Source organism: Notothenia rossii (genome assembly GCF_949606895.1).
Source record: "Notothenia rossii genome assembly, chromosome: 12".
Taxonomy (NCBI): domain Eukaryota; kingdom Metazoa; phylum Chordata; class Actinopteri; order Perciformes; family Nototheniidae; genus Notothenia; species Notothenia rossii.
The window spans coordinates 1,494,645-1,516,639 of NC_136911.1; the positions used below are offsets into that span (position 1 = coordinate 1,494,645).

General features: G+C 41.6%; 1 protein-coding gene across 1 annotated transcript in view; it reads right to left on the reverse strand.

Moving 5' to 3' along the window:
* Positions 1-418: 418 nt before the first annotated feature.
* The window catches only part of trpa1b (transient receptor potential cation channel, subfamily A, member 1b), a 43,570-nt gene continuing 21,993 nt past the window's right edge, over positions 419-21,995 (reverse strand). The window contains exons 13-28 of the mRNA XM_079661581.1: positions 19,543-19,707; positions 16,963-17,077; positions 16,727-16,893; positions 14,977-15,067; positions 14,835-14,894; positions 14,628-14,732; positions 13,405-13,475; positions 12,963-13,119; positions 11,994-12,083; positions 9,374-9,543; positions 7,029-7,158; positions 5,550-5,732; positions 5,393-5,461; positions 4,692-4,793; positions 3,033-3,151; positions 419-1,374 (exon numbers count right to left, since the gene is read on the reverse strand). Coding sequence (XP_079517707.1) covers positions 1,161-1,374; positions 3,033-3,151; positions 4,692-4,793; positions 5,393-5,461; positions 5,550-5,732; positions 7,029-7,158; positions 9,374-9,543; positions 11,994-12,083; positions 12,963-13,119; positions 13,405-13,475; positions 14,628-14,732; positions 14,835-14,894; positions 14,977-15,067; positions 16,727-16,893; positions 16,963-17,077; positions 19,543-19,707 — 2,008 coding nt within the window. The 3' untranslated portion in view covers positions 419-1,160. The remainder of the gene's footprint in view (positions 1,375-3,032; positions 3,152-4,691; positions 4,794-5,392; positions 5,462-5,549; positions 5,733-7,028; positions 7,159-9,373; positions 9,544-11,993; positions 12,084-12,962; positions 13,120-13,404; positions 13,476-14,627; positions 14,733-14,834; positions 14,895-14,976; positions 15,068-16,726; positions 16,894-16,962; positions 17,078-19,542; positions 19,708-21,995) is intronic.

Genomic DNA, 21,995 nt, shown 5'->3' on the forward strand with positions numbered 1-21,995 from the left:
GAGGGTAGAGTACTGTACACGTGTCCCAAACGTCGTGTGTGTAGGCACCGTTAGTCTCATGAGTCATACTGAGGGTAGCGCACGTGTCCCAAAAGTCCCGTGCGTAATTGATGGCTGTTGCTTTGACCCTGGGAATAATGAAACCCAGGGATAGAAATCACTTAAAGTAGTTTAAAGGGCTCGCTACATTCGTCCGTCAGCAGAGACTCTCAGGGCTCACGACCTCTGCAGCAGAGCGACAGGTGCAAGATCATGATGTCACACGCCTCGTTCTGTTTTCCCACAATGCACCTGTGATCCCGACATCAAACCTGAAGCAACGATGCTCAAGCGGAGACGATTAGGAAGCACTTCTGTATTTAAGTCGTGCATTGAAGCATCACAAGAGCATAGAGTAACAAACAATCGTACAAAAGAGTCAGGAATTAAAGTCATATTTTTTATATCACCCTCACAGGTTAAACATGATGCACAAATACATGAGAACTCAAAGCAAACAGTCCATCCTGTCTTATTTCACTCACTTTTCAGACAACAACTCATTTTAATTGTATTCAGTCATTATCTATCAGTTTGTGTTTTTAGGAAATACCAAATGTCGCTCTGAATTTCCGATAAATTCCCGTTGAATCTAACATGCCAGTCATTTATCCACGAATCTCAACAATCATCATAAAAGAAGACATTTCACATAGATAACGTTTAAGTATTTGTTTATCACAAGAACACATGTTATATATGTCCCACAGTATGAAACTCACAACATTTAAGGTAGTTAATAGCTTATAATTCAACTCAAAAGTAAACAGTCCATCTTTGACTCACTTTTGAGAAGCCAACTGAAACACATACAATTATTAAATATCAAGTCATCTTAAAATTCTGTCCCAAAAATGATGATGAATTTTCACCGTAAATTGAGTTTGAGCATTTGTTTATCAGCCCTCAGACAACATTCACATTTCATGCTAACAGTATGAAGCCACACAGTATTTGAGGCAGTTAAAAGCTTATAATTAAAACGACATAATAGATATGAGTTATATCTTTTGACATATTGAATAACATAATAATGCCCTTTATACGTTTACAGAGAGATCCTTCACACTGTATACTTGTTTAGTTGTTGCTTGGTTTTCTATGAAGACACTTTTTATCTCTCAGGTCTTGTTTGCCTCGAGGGCCTTCATCAGCGGGACCCAGCGGGACATTCCTCGAGCGTGAGGTTTGGCCTTCGTTACGCTCGGCCAAACGTTTCCTCGGACGTTAGCCGGCCCGTCCACCTCGCTCTCCTCCGTCGTGATCTCCATCTTCTGGATGATGAGCTTCAGGAGGGTGTGCTGCTTCTCCATCACGCAGGACACCTCCTTCATCCTGGGGAGGAGAACACAGACATCTCAGCCTCAGAACGGACATTTTCTGCTGATTTGAGCAATTATATCTTGTCTTAACTGCACATTTGTAAGTTGAGCCTCCAATAATAACTGTAAACTTCACAATACAGACAATCAAAACCATAAAGACACCTATCCTGATGTCCTTTAAAGGTCCCGTCTCATGGCCATTTCTACTGATCATAATCCATTGTTGAGGTCTACCAGAATACATTTAAATTGTTCAATGTTCCAAACTCTCATTGGTTTCTCATCCAGCATCTCTGTATAGTATGTGTATTCACTCTCTGTCCTACACGGCTTGTTGGAGCTCCCCCCCCCCCCCCCCCCTCCCTGTGAGCCCACTGTGCTCTGATTGGTCAGCTCGCCCACTCTGTTCTGATGAGTCCACCACCGTTACAGCGGGACATCAGTGATTATGTGTTACAATGGCGTTTCTTAGCAACCAGAAAATGACACCAGTAATGACAAACAGATGAGTATGCTGCGTGGGGTCTGAGTGTCGTGTTGGCGGGACGTTGAGGGGCTAGCTGCTCCGCCCTTTGAGGCTCGAGGAGCGGAAAGTGTGAGCTGGATTACTGGTGTGGTTTCCTGGTTGCTGCGTGGGGTCTGCGAGACACAGCGAAGCACAGCCTGAACTCAGCCTGAGCACCATGGACGCGAGAAGGGGGGGTGCTGAGGGGGCTGCAGCACCCCCATCTGCGAGGCTCCACTAGCACCCCCCCGCACCCCAAAACGCGGCGCACCTACAGTGTAAGCGCGCCACAGTTTCACCGCTGAGAGAGAGTGTGTGTGAGGAGCTCCACGAATTAGTCGTCGTTACGTGACTTGGTTCCCGGAAGAAAAAATATAGAAAAATAAAAAAGTCCAACGAGGCGTTCCGGGGCAGCATAGACTTCTCTGTGTTAGAGCTTTACTCATACAGGGTGTACTTTGAGGGCTTGTGACATGCAGACCGTTTACATGCAGAAAAACCTTCATAACACACAAGGGGACGGGTCAGAACCAGAAAAACATGACATGGGACCTTAAATAAAATAAAATGCATTAAAGTCAATGGGGTGGAGAACAGAGACATCTCAGCCTCAGAACGGAACTGCTTATTTTTTAGAAACTATATCTTGTCTTAATAGCACATTTTGTAAGTTGAGCCTCTTGTATTAGGTGTGAACTTCCCAATACAGACAATCAGAACCATAAAGACAATAATGTCGTCATGACTGCCCACACTGATGTCCTGTAATTAAAAAAATGCATTGAAATCATCATAATGATTGACTTATCCCCAGCATTCAGTATTAAGAAAGCAAGTAAATCAAAGAAATAAGAAATGAAAGGTTCAAACATTGCAAAAGAAAATGGTAAGATATTTGGTGGTTAAGTTGAGATTGAACTCAGTAAAAGTGGAACAATATATTACTTTTGTAAGTGTTGAATGTGCTTGTTATAGAAATACTGATTATATTATCTGTGTGACCACTAGGAGCTGCTCATGCATTAAAAACACATTTTAAATTGCTCTTCAAACCACAGTGGATGCATTCCTTATGGTAGCTCTTTGTTATAAAAGTAACAATGCCACACTCTCAGTATCTAGCATGTAGACGGACTCTGTTGCTATCTTAATGAATGCTTTACCTGAGCTTCTGCTTCTTGATCTCGCTCTCCAGCATGGAGCAGGTCTGAGACTTCATCTGCATGCGACTCCACACGTCATGTGACTCCTCCTCTCCTGCAAAAAGCTCCCTGAGGAAGTTCTGTTGGTGAGAAGAAGAGGAGAGGATGAAGAGAGGGAAGTGGACATGAACCAATACAAGTCTAAAAAAAATGTTGTGTTATTTAATAAAGAGTTGAAGCATTTAACGGAATCAATCTATGTCTAGCTGGAAGGTCAGATAACCCTACAGTACAAAGATCTGACGCCCTTACAACAGAAAAACAAGCACTACGTACAGGACAAAGAGAAAAGAAAAGGGGAAGGTCTCAGCTGGGGAATTTACATGAATACATTTACATAATTACAAACCTAAGATCATATGATTCTCAAACCTTCTGTCTGAGAACATTTAGTAGGAGCAGAGATGGAAAAAGTACACACATCCTTTACTCAAGTAAAATACTCTGGTGAAAGTAGAAGTACTGACTAAACTTCTTTACTCAAGTCAAAGTAAAGAGGCTTTGAAATGTACTTCAGTAAAAAGTACCCATAACTAGCAGCTGTTTTAAAGAGTACCTGACCTCCCTTTATATTAATAGAACAATAATGTCATTGTTAGCTAATGAATGTTTCCATGGTGACCAACGGCAACATGACAACGTTTTCATTGGTCCCTCTTCTTTAGAGAAGACCAGGAAATGATGGATACACGGATCGTGTTCAAATCAATAGGCACGCAATGACTCTAAATAATAATGATCACGCCACCAAACACACATTCAGACTAAAGGAACCAGCCTGTTTGGGAAATGAGAGAAGTAGAAAGTACAGGTATTTGTGTTCAACATGTGAGAAGTAGAAAGTACAGGTATTTGAGTTCAACATGTAAGAAGTAGAAAGTACAGGTATTTGTGTTCAACATGTAAGAAGTAGAAAGTACAGGTATTTGAGTTCAACATGTAAGAAGTAGAAAGTACAGGTATTTGAGTTCAACATGTAAGAAGTAGAAAGTACAGGTATTTGAGTTCAACATGTAAGAAGTAGAAAGTACAGGTATTTGAGTTCAACATGTAAGAAGTAGAAAGTACAGGTATTTGAGTTCAACATCTAAGAAGTAGAAAGTACAGGTATTTGAGTTCAACATGTAAGAAGTAGAAAGTACAGGTATTTGAGTTCAACATGTAAGAAGTAGAAAGTACAGGTATTTGTGTTCAACATGTGAGAAGTAGAAAGTACAGGTATTTGTGTTCAACATGTAAGAAGTAGAAAGTACAGGTATTTGTGTTCAACATGTAAGAAGTAGAAAGTACAGGTATTTGTGTTCAACATGTAAGAAGTAGAAAGTACAGGTATTTGTGTTCAACATGTAAGAAGTAGAAAGTACAGGTATTTGTGTTCAAAATGTAAGAAGTCAAAGTTAAAAGTTGTCAGAAAAATAAGTAGTGGAGTAAAGTACTGGTACCAGAAGAATGTACTTAAGTACAGTAACAAAGTATTTGTACCCCACTACTTCCCACCTCTGAGTAGGATTGAATTTAAACTGTTCACAGATATATATATATATATATATATATATATATATATATATTGGCTTATGATAGATGTCCATGATAACCAGTATGTCTGTTCCTCTTTCTCACCCTGGAGCAGTAGCGGTTGGGGTAGACGGTGATCGAGGGTTTGTCGACTCGCTTCATAAACCAGTAGGGCAGCTTGTCCTCCAGAGAGGTGTGCAGCTCAATCTGAAGTCACAAATACAGATGATCAGTTTGTGAAGAGTTACCTTTTCACTATGATCTCTGTTTGCATGCCTCCACTCTCTGGAATAACTTCCCTGAGGAAATGGAGACCTTTAGACCCGCTAAACATCTTTCAAAAGTGTTTTTTCAGGAATTCTTTTGCACTAAATGTCACTCTTTCTCTGTTGAATTACTTCTGATAACCCATGTATCTAAGACATGGTTTAGCAAAGGTGTGTGTACCTCTAATCCAAAAATGTATACATCCACAAGTAGCAACAAGCTTGACTCCAACAAAAATATGTCTCGGGTAAGTTTTGGTTGACAAACAAAAGGTATCAGTACACACACATATTTGCTCTGTGATTTTTTTTCTCCTTCTAATTACTAATATTTCAGATTATACATTTGAATACATGGCTCTTACAGTTTGTTCTCAATTAGTGTGTGTGTGTGTGTGTGTGTGTGTGTGTGTGTGTGTGTGTGTGTGTGTGTGTGTGTGTGTGTGTGTGTGTGTGTGTGTGTGTGTGTGTGTGTGTGTGTGTGTGTGTGTGTGTGTGTGTGTGTGTGTGTGTGTGTGTGTGTGTTCTTCCCATACATACCTGCATGCCTATTCTTTTTAGAGCAGCATTTCTTTGCACCTCAGCAATGTCTCCAACGGCTAAACCGATCTACAACACAACCACAAACCCACAAGAGCATGTGTTTAGTTTAACATCTCACCATGTGCTGTGAGTCTGTGAGGATCCAGAGACTCACCATCAGGTTGACCAGCAGGATGGGCATGAGCAGAACAAAGACTATGAAGATAATGTAGGTCAGGACTCCGAAGGGCAGCTCGTTCTTCAGGTACGTGTCCAGGAAGTTGTTCTGGTAGTTCAGCTCGCCCACCATCATCACGAAGGTCTGGACCACCGACAGAGGCACGCTCTCAAACTCTCTCTGAGGGAGGAACAGGAAAGAAACATCCATATCTCTTCAAGTTGAATACTGGAGCACAAGTTTGCGTAATGATAATATTTAAATGCTTGTTTTTAAAGATTATGAAAATGCAGAGATCTACAATGCTGCTTCCCTTGACCTCTTCAAATCATCATTACAACTCAGCTGTTCAGCATGGCCTTTGACCCCTAACCCATCACAGTTCCCTGCTTCCTATACTGCTATTTATTTAATTTGTTCTTTATTATTTGCCCTTCTTGTTTGTTCACCATGTAAACGGCCTTGGGTCCCTTGAAAGGCGCTTTACAAATGTAATATATTATTATTATTATTATTATTATAACTCTGCTCCCTGTGCCTGTGTTGTATAATGCCAACATGAGTTTAAAAGAGAATTATAAAATGGACAACTCAAATCAAGCAATCTGATTGGTTCTTAGCCGTGATGTAATGAGCGTATATCATGGGTAGAATTGTGGTTACTTTTCACAAGTCAGTATCCCTCCGCATCTGAGAAAAGCCACAACTTACAACTGTTACATTACGTCCATTACGAAACTAATTAACGAACAAAGCTTAAGATGGAAACAATTAAGATTAACTTCGACCTCCGGGGGGGTCTTACTATGGAGGAGTGGATTGAGCAGTGCCTATCTCCAGAAAAAAAAAGCACCTAAACTACGACATACAGAGCTACGTGAAGAGCAGGTAGACCAACTGGAAAAGTAGCACCATTCAAAAGCTTTCTGATGCGGGTCTTGAAACAAAGCAGAGAAATTATGAGCGTTAGTGGCCACAGGTGCGAAAGCTCTCTCCAGAGCTACTGGAAGCCCAATCTCGGGGACCGGAGAAAGTGGAGCAATATTCTCGCCACGCCAAGCAACAGCCTAGAACAACCTCAACCTATACAAGTGACCACGTAAGCCATGCTACTGATGCTGGACAGGTTTTCAGTGGCTGCACAATAAACAGCAACATACACATTAATGTAAATAAACAGCCAAATAATGGATCAACGCTCTCTGTCTAATATGTTCGCTTGCTGTTAGTGTTGTTGCATAGCAACCACCTATGTTTTGTGCAGTAGGCAACGGAGGGACTATTTTATTTTGAACATCATTATTTACTAATAAAAACGATTTAAATTAGAGCGTGTATTTTTCTTTCATATTGCCACACATGGTAACCGCTTCACGTCAGGCATTGTTAGCTCCAGCTATAATTGATAATGGCAAAACAATGATTTCAAAGCTCTTAAACTTGATTGAATTTTGATTTTTCTCTTTCTTCTCGTACCTGGTTGAGCATCAGAGCATGGAAAGCCAATCCGAACGCTAACATCAGGTACAGGAAAATCATCACGATGCGTATCAGCGTCCTCATGATCTCCCAGAACATCACCACGTAGATTCCTACTCCTTCAAACCTGCGGAAACAGCAGCAGTTATCCACCTTTAAAAACAAGATGTTCAATCGTGTGTATGAGGCTCGGTGAACGTATAGGATCACTTTAGTCGTTGTTATTGTTTGTTTGTGTTCTTTGTAATTATTTTTTTCTCTTTGTACATACAGTACAATCAGTACAGACCATTGTCTCATTTGCATGCATATATTTTGCTTTCCACTTCTAAATGACAAACATTACTTATGTCGAAACGCAATAAAACGATTTTTGATCAGAGAAACAACATCTTTAAAAGGTCCCCTATTATAATGTTGTTCATCAATGTATTCCAGGGTTGCGGTCAAATAGTCAAAATCAGCTCCTATCGTCTATCACTTGACCTCTGAGTGAAAGGACACGGGGTTAAGGGATAGTGGATAGGAGAATTCAAAAGGACTTAGGAGAAGAGACTGCGGTGCTTTGCGAATCCGACCGCACTTTCACTATCCGACGTGTTCATGATGCGCCAGCGGACGTCATGAATATGCGTCTGCTGCTGTGGGGAAACTATGGAAACTACAGATACAGCGGACTACAACATGGATGTATAATAAGAAGGAGGGACTACTGTAAACTCATCTAGAGACTCTGCACCGTGCTCTGATGCTGTTGCTTTATGAACGTGGACAACAGAGAAACATATTCTTCATGACCAAAGTTGGAATTTAAATAAAAAAGGAAAGTGAAACTTATGCTCGTCACCCTCTCCCTCCGGTCCACGTTAAAAACGTACGTTCATATTTCTCTTTTTGATTATAATACTGATGAACGTTCAAAACAAAACACTTTGGCAACTTACCACATACGTTTTAAAATACTTAATAAGCACCGTAACTTTCATGATATAATTTCTCGGTCATAATCGGTTGTTTCCGTGAACGGCCGAATGTTGTGTGATGGAAAATGCTGCGGCTGCAAGGCATTGTGGGGCAGCACTTTCACCTCTCCTTTCGTCAAGGGAGGTCCAGTGGTTCCTAAGCTAAAGGAGGTTATAAAGGAAGTTTGAGACCTCCTTTCCTATCATGTAGAGAATTCGAACGGCTCTTATCATGGCTGCCACTGAGGGACTTCCGGGTCATTTCACTCCGTTAGGAAGGTTCCTAAGCAAAACAGACTATTCGACCGCAACCCAGGTCTCAGATAATGTATATACAGAGCCTGCCTCTGATTGGCTGAAACACCAAAGAGATCATTGCAGCATTACCCATAATCCCCTCTGTTTTAGCCCTGTTTCCAAAGTGCTGATTCTCTGTCTGTTACTTTAGATGAAAATAAGGAGCCCCTCCCCACGCCACTCTGAGAGAGATTTGGTTACAAAGAACTCAATGGTGCTCTAGAGGAGATTCAGGTGATAAGGGGGGGGGGGGGGGTTACCTTGGTTGCTGATTGGCTAATGGTTACACAAGACAACACATCGTTATGACATCATAAAGTTGCCAAAATCTGATCAGCTCATTTTCAGACAGGTTTTTATAGAAATGGATCAAAAAGAGACCACCATGTGTCCCCTCTTTCCACAGAGGGGACACATGGTGATGTAGAAGAGACATGAAGAAGAGGGGACACATGTTGATGTAGAAGAGACATGAAGAAGAGGGGACACATGTTGATGTAGAAGAGACATGAAGAAGAGGGGACACATGTTGATGTAGAAGAGGGGACACATGTTGATGTAGAAGAGACATGAAGAAGAGGGGACACATGTTGATGTAGAAGAGACATGAAGAAGAGGGGACACATGTTGATGTAGAAGAGACATGAGGAAGAGGGGACACATGTTGATGTAGAAGAGACATGAAGAAGAGGGGACACATGTTGATGTAGAAGAGGGGACACATGTTGATGTAGAAGAGACATGAAGAAGAGGGGACACATGTTGATGTAGAAGAGACATGAGGAAGAGGGGACACATGTTGATGTAGAAGAGACATGAAGAAGAGGGGACACATGTTGATGTAGAAGAGACATGAAGAAGAGGGGACACATGTTGATGTAGAAGAGACATGAAGAAGAGGGGACACATGTTGATGTAGAAGAGACATGAGGAAGAGGGGACACATGTTGATGTAGAAGAGACATGAAGAAGAGGGGACACATGTTGATGTAGAAGAGACATGAAGAAGAGGGGACACATGTTGATGTAGAAGAGACATGAAGAAGAGGGGACACATGTTGGTGCATAATAGGTGAGCATTACCTCTGCAGGTAAAGCAGGAATCCGATCCAGGAGCTCAACACAGCCAGAGATCCAGCCTGCCAGTGCAGAGAGCCTTCAGCGTTCATCATGGTGGGGACGATGAAGAGGAGCGAGAGCACGGCGGAAAACCAGTCGCTCTGGTTGGAATAATCCTTGAAGTAATTCCAGCGCTTAAAGTGACGAGAAAAGACACAAAATGATCAGCACCCAAAACTCTGCAGATATTTCTCATTTCATTCAGCACAGCTTGTGGAATCCGACCTAAATGTTCCTAAACTTCAGTTGTTTACTTAATAATCATGCAAACACAAACTGAACTGCACATGTACACACTGACATAAAACATAAACAAAATGGAGGTCAATGGAATAGTCCTTGAAGTAATTCGAGAAAAACCACAAAATCATCATTAAATGCATCATTCCACAGGACAGATTTCCTTCTTAATGATGTAACTTTTACTTTAAATGTCCCTTGTAATGGAGAGCAGGGGCCTCGTTTATAAAGCCTTGCGTAGGATTCACGTGGAAAGGTTGCTTACGTAGGACAAAGCAAATAAATACACAGATATTTTCCGATTTATAAAACACTGCGTACCGGCGTAGGACTTGCACATCCTGCCGGTTTCCCTTTATAAATCACAATCAACTCGAAATGTGGCGCAGCTTTTGCGGGCTTCACGTAACGCCCATATTCGCCTATAAATAGTCAAATAAACGCCCCGTATTAATATTCATTTTGACTGACTGCATGAAGGAGATCGCAGGAAATGAGGACAGAACAGCTAAAAAAAGACATCACACCGTGTCAGATTCTGGTTATTTTGGGGAGGTGGAGATAAATCATATTGTTTGGTGGATGCAGTTTGAACCAGAGTAGCAGCATGGAGGTCGGATCGTCATCAAAATAAATAGTTGTCCGAAAAAAGTTAATGACAAAACACACATAATCTTCCTCAGGCAGTGTGTCAGTGTGTTTGTGCCCGGGGACAGGAGACCCCCCCCATGATGAGAATGGGGGGTCCCAGCGGAGTGGAGTCAATTCATGTTTATTTTTTTTATTTGGTGGTTTGTGTCCCAGCTGTCGATCAGCTGCGTCTCCACTGCAGCCTGTGCGTCTCAACCCCCCGCAGCAACTCTATCCACTAGTTAATTTAAATAAAACAAGTGTGTTGTTTTGTTATGTCAGCTGCCAAATCTACCAGATATATGGTGTTCTTAGTTTCCATACCTCCTGTGTTTTATGAGCAACTTAGCAAGTCTTAGCAAACGGCATAAAACATGATTAAACGTGATGGTAAATAAAACCATGCTCGTATCTAAAACCTATAGAAATGCAACACGGCGTCAGTTTAGACGTAATTCTGTCCTCCTGCTTACCGCATCATTCATGAGAAAATATTTCATAACATCAACACAACATATTCGAGGTGGTTTTAAATAACATATCCGTATTTATTTATTTCTCCCAGTTATGTTTTTGTGTGCTCTGAGGAGTCTCAAACAGGCGTTTGTTAAATCATTTTCAGATTGGCTTTAATCAACGTTTGAAAATGAATTCTTCATATATGATAAATGAGGTAACATTTTATTTATGGAATTATTTCCACATATTTCTCTCCATTCTTCCTTCTGCCAACGGTCTCGCAGTTTCTCGTCTCTCCCGTGTTTGTGCTCAGTGCGTACGCATGGGTTAGAGTTTGCGTTGAGGACCGCACGTTTTCCCGTCAAGTTAGTATTTTATAAATCGCAAACATTGCGTAGAAACTGCCGTACGCCATTTTTTGAGCGTATATCCCTTTAGAAATGAGGCCCCAGGTCCTTCTTTTTTCATCCTAATATACATATGATATATTTTAATCAATTTTTAAGAAATGTAATCATAACTCACTGCTGTGTTTCCTGAAGTTTGGAAAAAGGACGAAAATGAGCAGAAGTCACACTGCCCCCCACGAAGGACACGGATTAAAATGTGGATTTTATAAACATTTATAGTTACCATACACTCCTAAACTCTTAATATAATTTAGTTAAGACACACAGAAAACAATGTATCTTCATTAATTTGATCACTTTTAAGCTCTCATTATTTCTTATGAAACTCAACTTCCTCCTTACGTGAGTGACATATTTAAAAATAAAAGTGACCTGACATTTGAGAGGGACTATATGTTATACGATTAAAAGATGTTTTTCAGTAAAATCACCAATACCAGTGTTGGTTCAATGTCTATTCTGTAATCGACCCATCTAAGATACATCAATATATACAGTATATAATCACTCTTCATCTTTAATTTCCTCAATGAAGCTTCAATGTGGGTGCTTTTGCACGTCCAGAAATGCACTAAATAAACTCCTTAGACAGAAAAATATGATTTTCTAAACCCTGGCCATGACCTGATTTACTTTTATAAGACAGAAGCTGTGTTTATGAGTGCGTTCCATCCTAAGAAAAGACTAGGATGTGTTTTGACTGTACATCAGGACTCAAAGAAACTGCATGTCCTTCGGGTGTGCAACACAGACAGATTTATGAGCACAGCTTCGTTGCATTAATGTGCACTGCCCCTTAAATAAATGAATAAATAAAAGAAATGTGAGCTTTCCTGCAGAAGTACCTGTTGTGATATCTGCACCAGCTCTTTCCCTATGAAGTAGATGTTCATCACAAACACCATCATCATGCAGAAGGACAGGAACACGGTTTGCTGTGAAAGGAAAGATATTGAGTTAAATATATGTTTAGATTGTGTTTCTACGTATCAGGATCTATGTATCAGTGATCCTCTCCAGAATGGAAGGAGTCATCACATACAGAGCATCAACTAGTTCCTGAACAGTGTCCTTCACATGCTGATATCCAAGAGAGGGAGTCACACAGTCACAAGATGGAGGAATGCCGGTTCTTGTAGGAAATCATACATCCTGTCATGAACTAAATACTGACTTTTTCTCTAAATCAGAAAATTCAGATTTTTTATCAATATTTCTTAAAATTCTGACTTTTTCTCAAAATTCTGACTTTTTCTTAAAATTCTGACTTTTTTACAAAATGTTGCCTTTTTTTGCGAAATTCACCTTTTTTTGCAAAATTCAGTCTTTTTTGCAAAATGCTGACTTTTTCTCAAAATTCTGACTTTTTTACAAATGTTTTGACTTTTTTACAAATTGTTGCCTTTTTTGCAAAATTCAGACTTTCTAAAAATCTCAAAATTCAGACTTTTTTTCAAAATCTGGAAGTAGTCATCACATACAGAGCATCAACTAGTTCCTGAACAGTGTCCTTCACATGCTGATATCCAAGAGAGGGAGTTCCTCAGTCACAAGATGGAGGAATAGAAAGCAGTATTCAATGTTTACTTCAGATTAGCTCCACGTCAGAAATGAGCATGCTTGTCATATGTCTCTCTCCATAGAGGCTGAATCATCATGTTAATCACATAGCTATCATATGCCTCAAACAGTCCTGATGCTCTGCTAGGTAATCACACATCCTGTCATGTTCACAGCTACAGTTGATACCTTTGTTACCATGTGGCTCTCATGTTGGAAGAGGACATTCAGGATTTTCCCAACACAGTGTTTACCTCGACGAAGGAGGTGGGCACCATGATGACGTGATGCTCTCCGGTGTCGCTGGTGTTCAGAGCCGGCCTCTGCATCACGATGAGGTGAGTGAGGGGCAGCAGACCCATCAGGTACATCACCATGTTGAGGATGTGAATCGTGCTGCCGTACGCAAACCTGCAAACAGTTCATTGTTGTGTCAAATTATCAAATCATTATTGATTACTGTGGAGGAAAGTCTGAAGAGAAACTGATAAAAGATTAAGGACAAAGTTTGTCTGTCTGTTCCTACATTTGAGATCGATTTCACTTGTGTTTTGACTTTCTTTATTACTTACTAAATATAACGAAAGACAAACTTAATCAAATAATCATTTATCAGTTTCTCTCAAGGGAATTCCCTCCAAGTTAATAATGAGTTTAAATCTGGTGCAGTCTGTTCTTCCTCTTTGCTATACGCACCACTTCATAGCGAGGTACTTTTTGCACACGGGGTGGTTGAGGAGCTCGATGCGGTTGTACTTCACCATCGCCTGCAGGGACAGTTACAGGAAAGTTAACCAACAAGAATCCGCACATTTTCTACAGGAGGGGACAGCCTCAAAGCATATTGATCATATTGATCTCCTAGGGCAGGGGTTCCCAACCTTTTTTCCCAAGAGCCCCCCCTCCTGTTGGAAGCTGCGCCCCCCCCCCCCGCCACACACACACACACACAAGGGATTAAACTGTTTAAAACACATGCTCAAAGTAAGCCGGATTTTGCCGATGTGTTTATGTGGATTCAAAATGGAGGAGACCGATCTGATCGGAGCAACTGTGACAAATAATCCAACTGAAACCGGCATGGACGATGACTATGTTTTAAAAATGCGCTTATCAAGCTATCAAAAGCCTGGTTTGGACACTTTATGGGCAGAAGAAACATTTCTATTAAAGAAAGAATTATACGTTTCTGTCTTTTTATGACTAATCAAAATTAATTAATCAATTATTTTTTTATATTTTATTGTAATGTAGAGACAAGGCTTTTAGTGACAATCATGTATTGAGTTACAATTATATGTAAAAAAAAAAAAAAGTCTAAATATGATATTTGGCCTCAAATCATCTGAGGTCTGGCGCCCCCCCTGCGATCTTCGGCTCCCCCCCATCAGAAAGACATAGCGGCAAGATTGAATAGGAAGGAGGTGGGGAGGAAGTAGGAGTTGAACTGATCGATACTTCGTTTGAAAATGCAACCAATGCTACTCGAATCGGCACATTTTCTATAATAGGGGAAAGCCTCAAAGGTTTAAAAGCAGAAAGGCACATTGCAGGAAGATGGATTAGGAAGGGAGTGAGAGAAGTCGAACTGATTGATAGCCATGGAATGGATAAAGTTGTAAACGTTGTGATTCTGTGGATGGGGAGAAAGCTCCAGTAAAAGTTAACGGAGGTTTGAGAGAGTAAATACAAAGGTTTTGTGAATAGATCTGTCATGCATCACTTCGATTTGAAGCTGCAACTCTTCGTAAACAGTGAGGCCGTAAATCCCCAAATTGCTTGAGAATAGGAGTATCGACAAATTGCTTGAGAATAGGAGTATCGATCAGAGTGTATTGACTGCAAAGGGAACCATGCATAGGAGAATAAGATATCATATCAAACAGATGACACATGCATGAGATCATCAATAGTCTCACGTTGAGCGCAGCGAGCGGCTGGATCTTCAGGCTCTTCAGTTTCTTGTCTTTATACATTTTCATGACTTTGAGTGGAGCCTGGAGCCACTGGAAACTGTAATCAATCTACCAAAAGACATGCACAACTGTTAAGCCTGGAGTATGTTTTATACTATAAATACTGTGTGATGCTTTTCTGTTTCAAAATGCAACTTGTAGAAGCGTTACATGATAATCAGGACAGTTGTGGTCGTGCTCAGACTCGGTCACACAGCGGTCCATCAGGTGCTGTGGGAGAGAAACAGAAGCTTTAGCAACACGAGAAGAGACCAAATCATGGAGGCGCTTTCTCCCTTTGCATGTCTCGAACCTTGTAGGTCTCAGGGAGAAACTCAATCATTTCCATTATGGGACACTCACGGCTGGAGCCGGGGGTGAACATGATCAGAGACTCACTCACTCTGCAAGAAAAACAAAATTAAAAGCATCTTAAAGTAGAGATTACGTTATCAGGATACCAAGATAGGTAACATTTTGATACTTGGACTTACTTCTTACTTTATTTGACTATCGTAATTTCCGGACTATAAGGCGCACCTGAATATAAGCCGCAGCAGCTAAATTGAATGATGTGTACATATATAAGCAGCACTGGACTATAAGCCGCAGGTGTTTTAATGTTTCATTACCATATGTAAGGGTTCGTGCACAGAGGGGATTGTCGGGAAAGAGATGGCTGTTTGAGGAAGCTCCCATTTATTAAAATTTCAACAAACAAGTTGCATATTTGCATAACGTATTCAAGTGTTAGCATTTAGTGCAATAGTAGCTACAGAACATGTGCTGTGTAAACTGTACTGTATCACATAGCGTTTCAGACACACACACTTTTCAACTTTCAAACTTAAACGGTGCGCTCCCAGCGCACGTACCGGCAGTGATCTACAGCAGTGGTTTTCAACCAGTGGTACGGGGACAAACTGTCTCGCTCTCGTAATGTCTGTCTGTCTTGCTCTCGTTCTGTCTCTTGTACCACTCTCGGTTCCACTTTTACTTTTGCGCGCTACTTGTCTCACTCTTTTCCGGCCTCCAGCTTTTCCTGCTGGAGCCCGCCGCTTAAAGGTGGGGGGCACGGACCGGCCATAGAGCCCATAGAGTTAAAGGTGGGGGGCGCGGGCCGGCCATAGAGCCCATAGAGTTAAAGGTGGTGGACTGTAACCTGTAAAATCCATAGATTTAGGAGGTCCCCTAGTGGCCGTTAGCTGTAACAATCCATAGATTAGCCGCACCGTTATATAAGCCGCAGGGTCGAAAAATGGGAAAAAAGGCGCGGCTTATAGTCCGAAAATTACGGTAGTTGTTCTATAGTTAATGGGCGCTTTCACACCGCAGCACTTTTCCCACAAAGGTTCATCAGAACTCTTTAGTTCTCATGAACTAGCGGGGGGATTAGTCAAATGAAGCCGCTGACGTCATTTCCTCTTCTTCTGCTTTGGGATTACGGGCAGGCCGCAAATAACTTCATGGCGTATACTGCCACCGGAAGGGACGCTGGGACTCCCAGCAGCTTCTACTGAAGCCTTCCGAGTAAATCGCCAGAACGCCGACACCTCCTCATCTCCACCGCTCCCATGTTTTCTTTTGTGTTGCCATAAGTTAGTCTCTCTGCATATCTGCGCTGGGCTAATGCTAATGCTAATAATGCTAATGCGAGGATAATAAAATGGCGGCTTCACAAAACCTTTTGGGAGTTTGACGGGGCGTGGTTTGCAATCCGCCCAGCCAATCAGACACAGGAACCTTTTCCTCCCACGATAGTCCCTGCTCTCTAGCAGGGACGGAAAAGGGGCTGAAAAAGGTTCTGATGAACTAAGATCTAGTTCCGGCTCTTTTTGGTGTGAACGCGACATTTCGGAACTATTTCGGAATTAAAGTGGGAAAAGTACTGCGGTGTGAACGCACCTAATGCTATTTTATTTATATTTCAGAAATATTTTGGATTGTTTATTTCTAGTGTTTTAATGTACATTACCTTGTCTTTATGCTCAATCAATAAAGTACTTCATTTATAGAGTAGCCTCCCAGCCCTGAGTAAAGCAGCAGGAACATTAATACCCCACCTGTCACTATCGATGACTGCGTTCACCACGTCTTTCCTCCCGTTCTGCAGAGCTTCGTGCAGAAAGGAGCTGTCGTTGTTGTTTAAAGTGATTTCTGCACCCCGAGCCAGCAGGAGGCGCACCGCAGCAACGTGACCTGCTTTCGCTGCCACGTGCAGGGCCGTGCTCTGCAAACAGGAAACAGAATTAAGTAGGTTTTTCTACACATTTGGATAGATGTTAATTGTGATGCATACCCCGTCCTCGTCCTTTTTATCCAGTAACTTGAGGTTGGCTGAAAGCAGGATTTCCATCGTCTGTGTGTATCCTTCAGAGGCAGCGTGGTGCAGACACGTCCAGTCCTTGTAATCACTGTGAAGTAGAGGAGAGGTTTATGGAATAACTTCTATGGTGCATGGAGACCAGAGTGTAGACTGCAAAGTTAATAAAAAGGTCTGCAGAGGAAAAAGTAAAGGATAACAGTCTTTATAGTGCAAATGTTTCTGGAGTTTGACTTCTTAAATCACAGTAAACAACGGATCCTAATGGAAACGCTCATATGGTGTCTTGTGAAAAGTTCATTTGTCATTTGTTGTGGGTTTTCCTACAAATGTACAGCAGTGCAGAAGATGTCTAGGTATTAAAACGAGCTGTTAACGTGAAGGATAAGATTTTGTTTGGGGTCCGATAAGCATAACTCATCGAATTGGCATACGTTACGTAATAAAAGTATGTCAACAGTAAGTCAGGTAGTTTAGTTAGACATTCAAATTGGTGATTACCTGTGCTGTTTTCACATTAACGTGCATTACCTTTTTTAGGTTAGTACGAACATTGAATGAACGAAAAGCCTGAAACAAGATAACTGCTGCAACCACTGCAAGTGTCTTGTAACTTAAAGTGGACCTATCCTGCTATATTTGAATAATATAGTGAAGGACCATACCTATATAAGGTATATTTATACGTTTTATTTTTCAAAATACCAAACAGATCATGCATTTGATCCATTCCTCATTTCGCTCAATTTAAAAGAGCCTGTGACGCGAGTTTCCCCCATCATCCAAACCCGTCAATTTGAGTAAATATTGTCCCCTTGAAAACCATGACTGAACTGATTTTGGATATTTGTACTTTGATAACCATTTATCTGCCCTTCAATGTTGACCATTTTCTGGATCTTCTCTGGGATTCTTCAAGTCCCGCCAAATTATGTGTGACGTCATTGCGGGCACAGCGCTCCAGCTGCACCGTTCAGGATCCCAGCATCTGCATGTAAACGCAGAGGCTCTTTAACACTGCCTTTCATGCTCGGATTCAGTGAGAACAGCACCATCTGGTGGCCTGAAATATGTACTACAGCGTATCCAGCGCTTTCGAACGGCAATGTCCGTGCCTGTCTCCTCCTGATTGGTGGAGTTGGCCCAATAGCCTTAGCGCCACTTCTGTGACGTCATAGAAGTGTTCAAATCTGTATCAGATCCGTTGCAGACCCTTTTTAAGAGATTTGGGTATGGAGGAAAATAGAGAGGGTTGTGTTTTCTGAAACTTGGTGAGTTCCCTGGAACACCGGCAGGGCCGCCTTAATGCACGGGCTGACCTGGGCTGAAGCCCAGGGGCCTACGGAGATCGGGGGCCTATCATGAGCCAATTAAAAAATATATATATATTTTTTTAAAATCTTTTTTTTTTATTTCGGGTGTTTTTTTTTTTTTTTTAAATAAACAAATTCTTGGCTTTCAGAATAGGAAACTTTCATTTCCAAAATCACACGATAAATACATTTTTGAATCTTGTAAAGGGAAGACGACAGCTCTCCCTCACCACTCTGCTGTTCCACAGTGCCGCCCCCCTCCCTCCACTGAAATTATTATTGTAAGACGTAGAGTAATGATAGATAACACAGCAAGGTCCGTTACAGTTTGTTTTCATCTGATTTAAAAAAAAACAAAGTCTTGGCTTTCAGAATATTAAACTTGTTTCGGCAAACTCAGATGATAAATACAACTTTGAAGCGTGTAACGGCATAATTACAAGCGGAGAACGGAGTAACTTGACGTCACAGCAGGCATAACAACAGCCGATGTTTCTCGTGAGGGTTTTCCCCGGGAAACAAACACAATACACACAAACGCAAATATACACAAACACACACACACGTCAGAATGAGAATATGTTTCACATGTGACTTATTCAAATTGCGAGTGATTGAGTGAAGAAAAAGTTTGAGTGGCGCTCGGAAAAGGAAATTGTTGAGGGAAAAGGAGTTTCGAGACAAGCAGCTGTTACAAAAAATGCCGACGCTTACAGGTTATTTTAAACCTGTAGGCCAGGATGAGGAGGAAGGACAGATGAGTTCTGTACCGAGCGGTAGCGGTGCCGGCCGCGGGGCCTCGGAGACAAGTAGGCCGTCTGGTTCTGATAGCGATGGAGTAGCGGGAGAGGAAAAACAGACAGGAGGGACATTATCTGTTGGAGGAGATGGAGAGGACGACAAGGATTTGCTACGTGGAGGGGAGCCAACGGCAACCGGACAAATACATGAGGGAGGCCCGATACGTCACTCATCTGGAGGAGAGGACCGGGCGCGTGTAGAGCAGAGAGAAGTGCGATCACAGAGCCTGCCGAGGCTATAAATGACTTTGATTTGTTGTTTAAATAGGGGGCCTACAAAAACTATCAGCCCCAGGGCCTGATGGCAGGTTAAGGCGGGCTTGAACACCGGGGACACATATTCATGTATAAAAGACGTACAAAAGTGCATTTTGTATGATAGGTCCCCTTTAAGCGCACATGGATGACAGCATATGTCTGTGCATGTTTTCACGTGTGTTTACCTGTGGAAGAGGGCTCCTTTGCGCAGCAGCAGCTGGACCACCTTGGTGTGGCCCTCTTTGGAGGCGAGGTGCAGAGGAGTCAGGCCTCGCTCGTCTCCTTCGTTCAGAAGACGAGAGTCCGTGATGGTTTCCAGTAACCGCTGACACGTGTTGATGCGCCCGAACCTTAGAGAAGAAGAGGAGAGCAAAGATTCAAATGTTTTATCATCAGATGCTCGGCAGCTACAGGGTAGGAATGGCAATGAGTTCTTCAGACCCGAGCTCCTCCAACAACGCAACATATATCATAAAATACAAATAAAAAATAGTGCAAGAAGAGGAGAAGTGGTGGGTTGTTGATCTCTGAAATGAACTTTTTTATGTTTAAGAAAATGTATAAAGAAAGCGTAATCAGACAGTATGAAGTTGACTTTGGATTGTGTTCTGGTTTTATGTTTCAGTATTTGTAAACAACTGAAAGAACATTGCTTTATTTTACTTTTTGTTGTTCTTATTTTTTTAAAGAAGGAGCAGGTCATATACGATTTTCTTCTCCCTGCTCCTTTCCACCATGCACTATAAAAAAACAACCAGAATAAGTGAACATGTTTTGTTTGTAAAAAATGCAGAAATTTGCGTTGCTTTTGGTTGAAAACGTTATTAATTCCTCTCCGTTGTCATTCCCTCCGTCAGGTAGGCAGGAGGGAGGTGTGTGTGTGTGTGTGTGTGTGTGTGTGTGTGTGTGTGTGTGTGTGTGTGTGTGTGTGTGTGTGTGTGTGTGTGTGTGTGTGTGTGTGTGTGTGTGTGTGTGTGTGTGTGTGTGTGTGTGTGTGTGTGTGTGTGTGTGTGTGTGTGTGTGTGTGTGTGTGTGTGTGTGTGTGACAGTACATGTTGTGAGCTCCAGTAATTCTCAGATGCACTTTACCTTGTTTTTTTCATGTTGTTCTTTCCGTTAACCGTTAAGTGGGAACTAAATATTTCATTTTTGTACGTTTTCATGTTTGTCTTTGCGTCAGCCAAACAGCTCGCTGCACCCGCACTGCGAGGGGGACCCAAGTTCCCGTCAGCAAAAACACGTGGGTTTGCTATCCTGGCTCCAAAATGGTGGAATGAGCTCCCCATTGAAATCAGGACAGCAGATAGCTTACACATCTTCCGACGCAAACTGAAAACTCATCTCTTTAGACTCCACTTCGAGCGATAGAATTACTAACAAAGCACTTATATACTAATAAAGGGCTGGCTTTCTAAATGCCAGTTGAGTAGCACTTGAAATGTTTGGCTCTATGAAACCTGATGTACTTATATGATTCTGTTTTCTTAAAGGTTGTATCTTCCTGGTCGAATGCACTTATTGTAAGTCGCTTTGGATAAAAGCGTCAGCTAAATGCAATGTAATGTAATGTCTTATTTTCCTGCCATGCTGTTGTGAGTGGCTGTGAATAAGTAAAGATGAAGGCAGACCATCTATTTCTATTTGTTTTATTTTTTTGAGAAAGGGGCGATTATTTCCTTCTCGGGTACTACGGTGTGTTTATCGAGAAATGTTTTGTAAGTAATAGTTAGTGTAGGAGCCACATATGAAGCCATTTCTGTGTTTGTTACAATACATGTTTTTTGAGTCACTATAGGTGGTGGGCGCGTCATTGGATTTGTGTGGTGACGTTTGTGCTTATATCCGGTTGCCTTTACCTGCGCACTTGGTAATAGATGGGGGAGTGAGCTAGAGAAGGACAATTTTTGTTGACCGCACGCACGCATACAAGGATATACACATATGGAATATTGCATTTTTGCTTTGGAAATAAAAGGTCAAACGCATACTTTTGGAAAGACTGAGTTTTTGCGCGTCCAGTGTTTTTTCTCTTGTTTAGTCCCTCGCGGCACTTTGTTTAAGACTGCCGCAATAGTTATACATTAAGTTGTGCATACCATGAACGGAACAAATACAAATGAAATGTTGGAGCTTCTTGCTAAAACCCACTTAAGATATGGGTGCATGCATAGTGTCTTTCTTTTAGAGAATAGCTTTAATATGAAGGAGAAAGTGAAGCCCTCTTCTTCCTTGTCTTAAAACCCCAGCCCTCTGTAACAAGTGTATCGATCAATGAGACCTCAGGCGTTATAGAAGTGATAGCAGATTTGATCAGAGAAGTTTGAGAAGTGTCACAGATGTTGATATTGACCGTATGGGTGCTTTTATAGTGCAAGCTACATCATTTAGTTTAGCAGAAAAGCTGCATTTACTTTCTACACAACGCAATTAATGTTCTGCTTTTGGAGAATAGCTTTATTAATACTTCATTAATTAATTAAACATTTTAAAAGCATGAACCTGCAGGTAACACACAGTGTAGGAGTTACAGTGTCAACTTTAATGACTCATTCTCTGCAGAGGCCATCAACAGAGTCTGATCTCTCTTTGTCTCCGAACCTTCTAAGCGAGTCAGCAGCACTTTGTGTCGCTGCGTTGG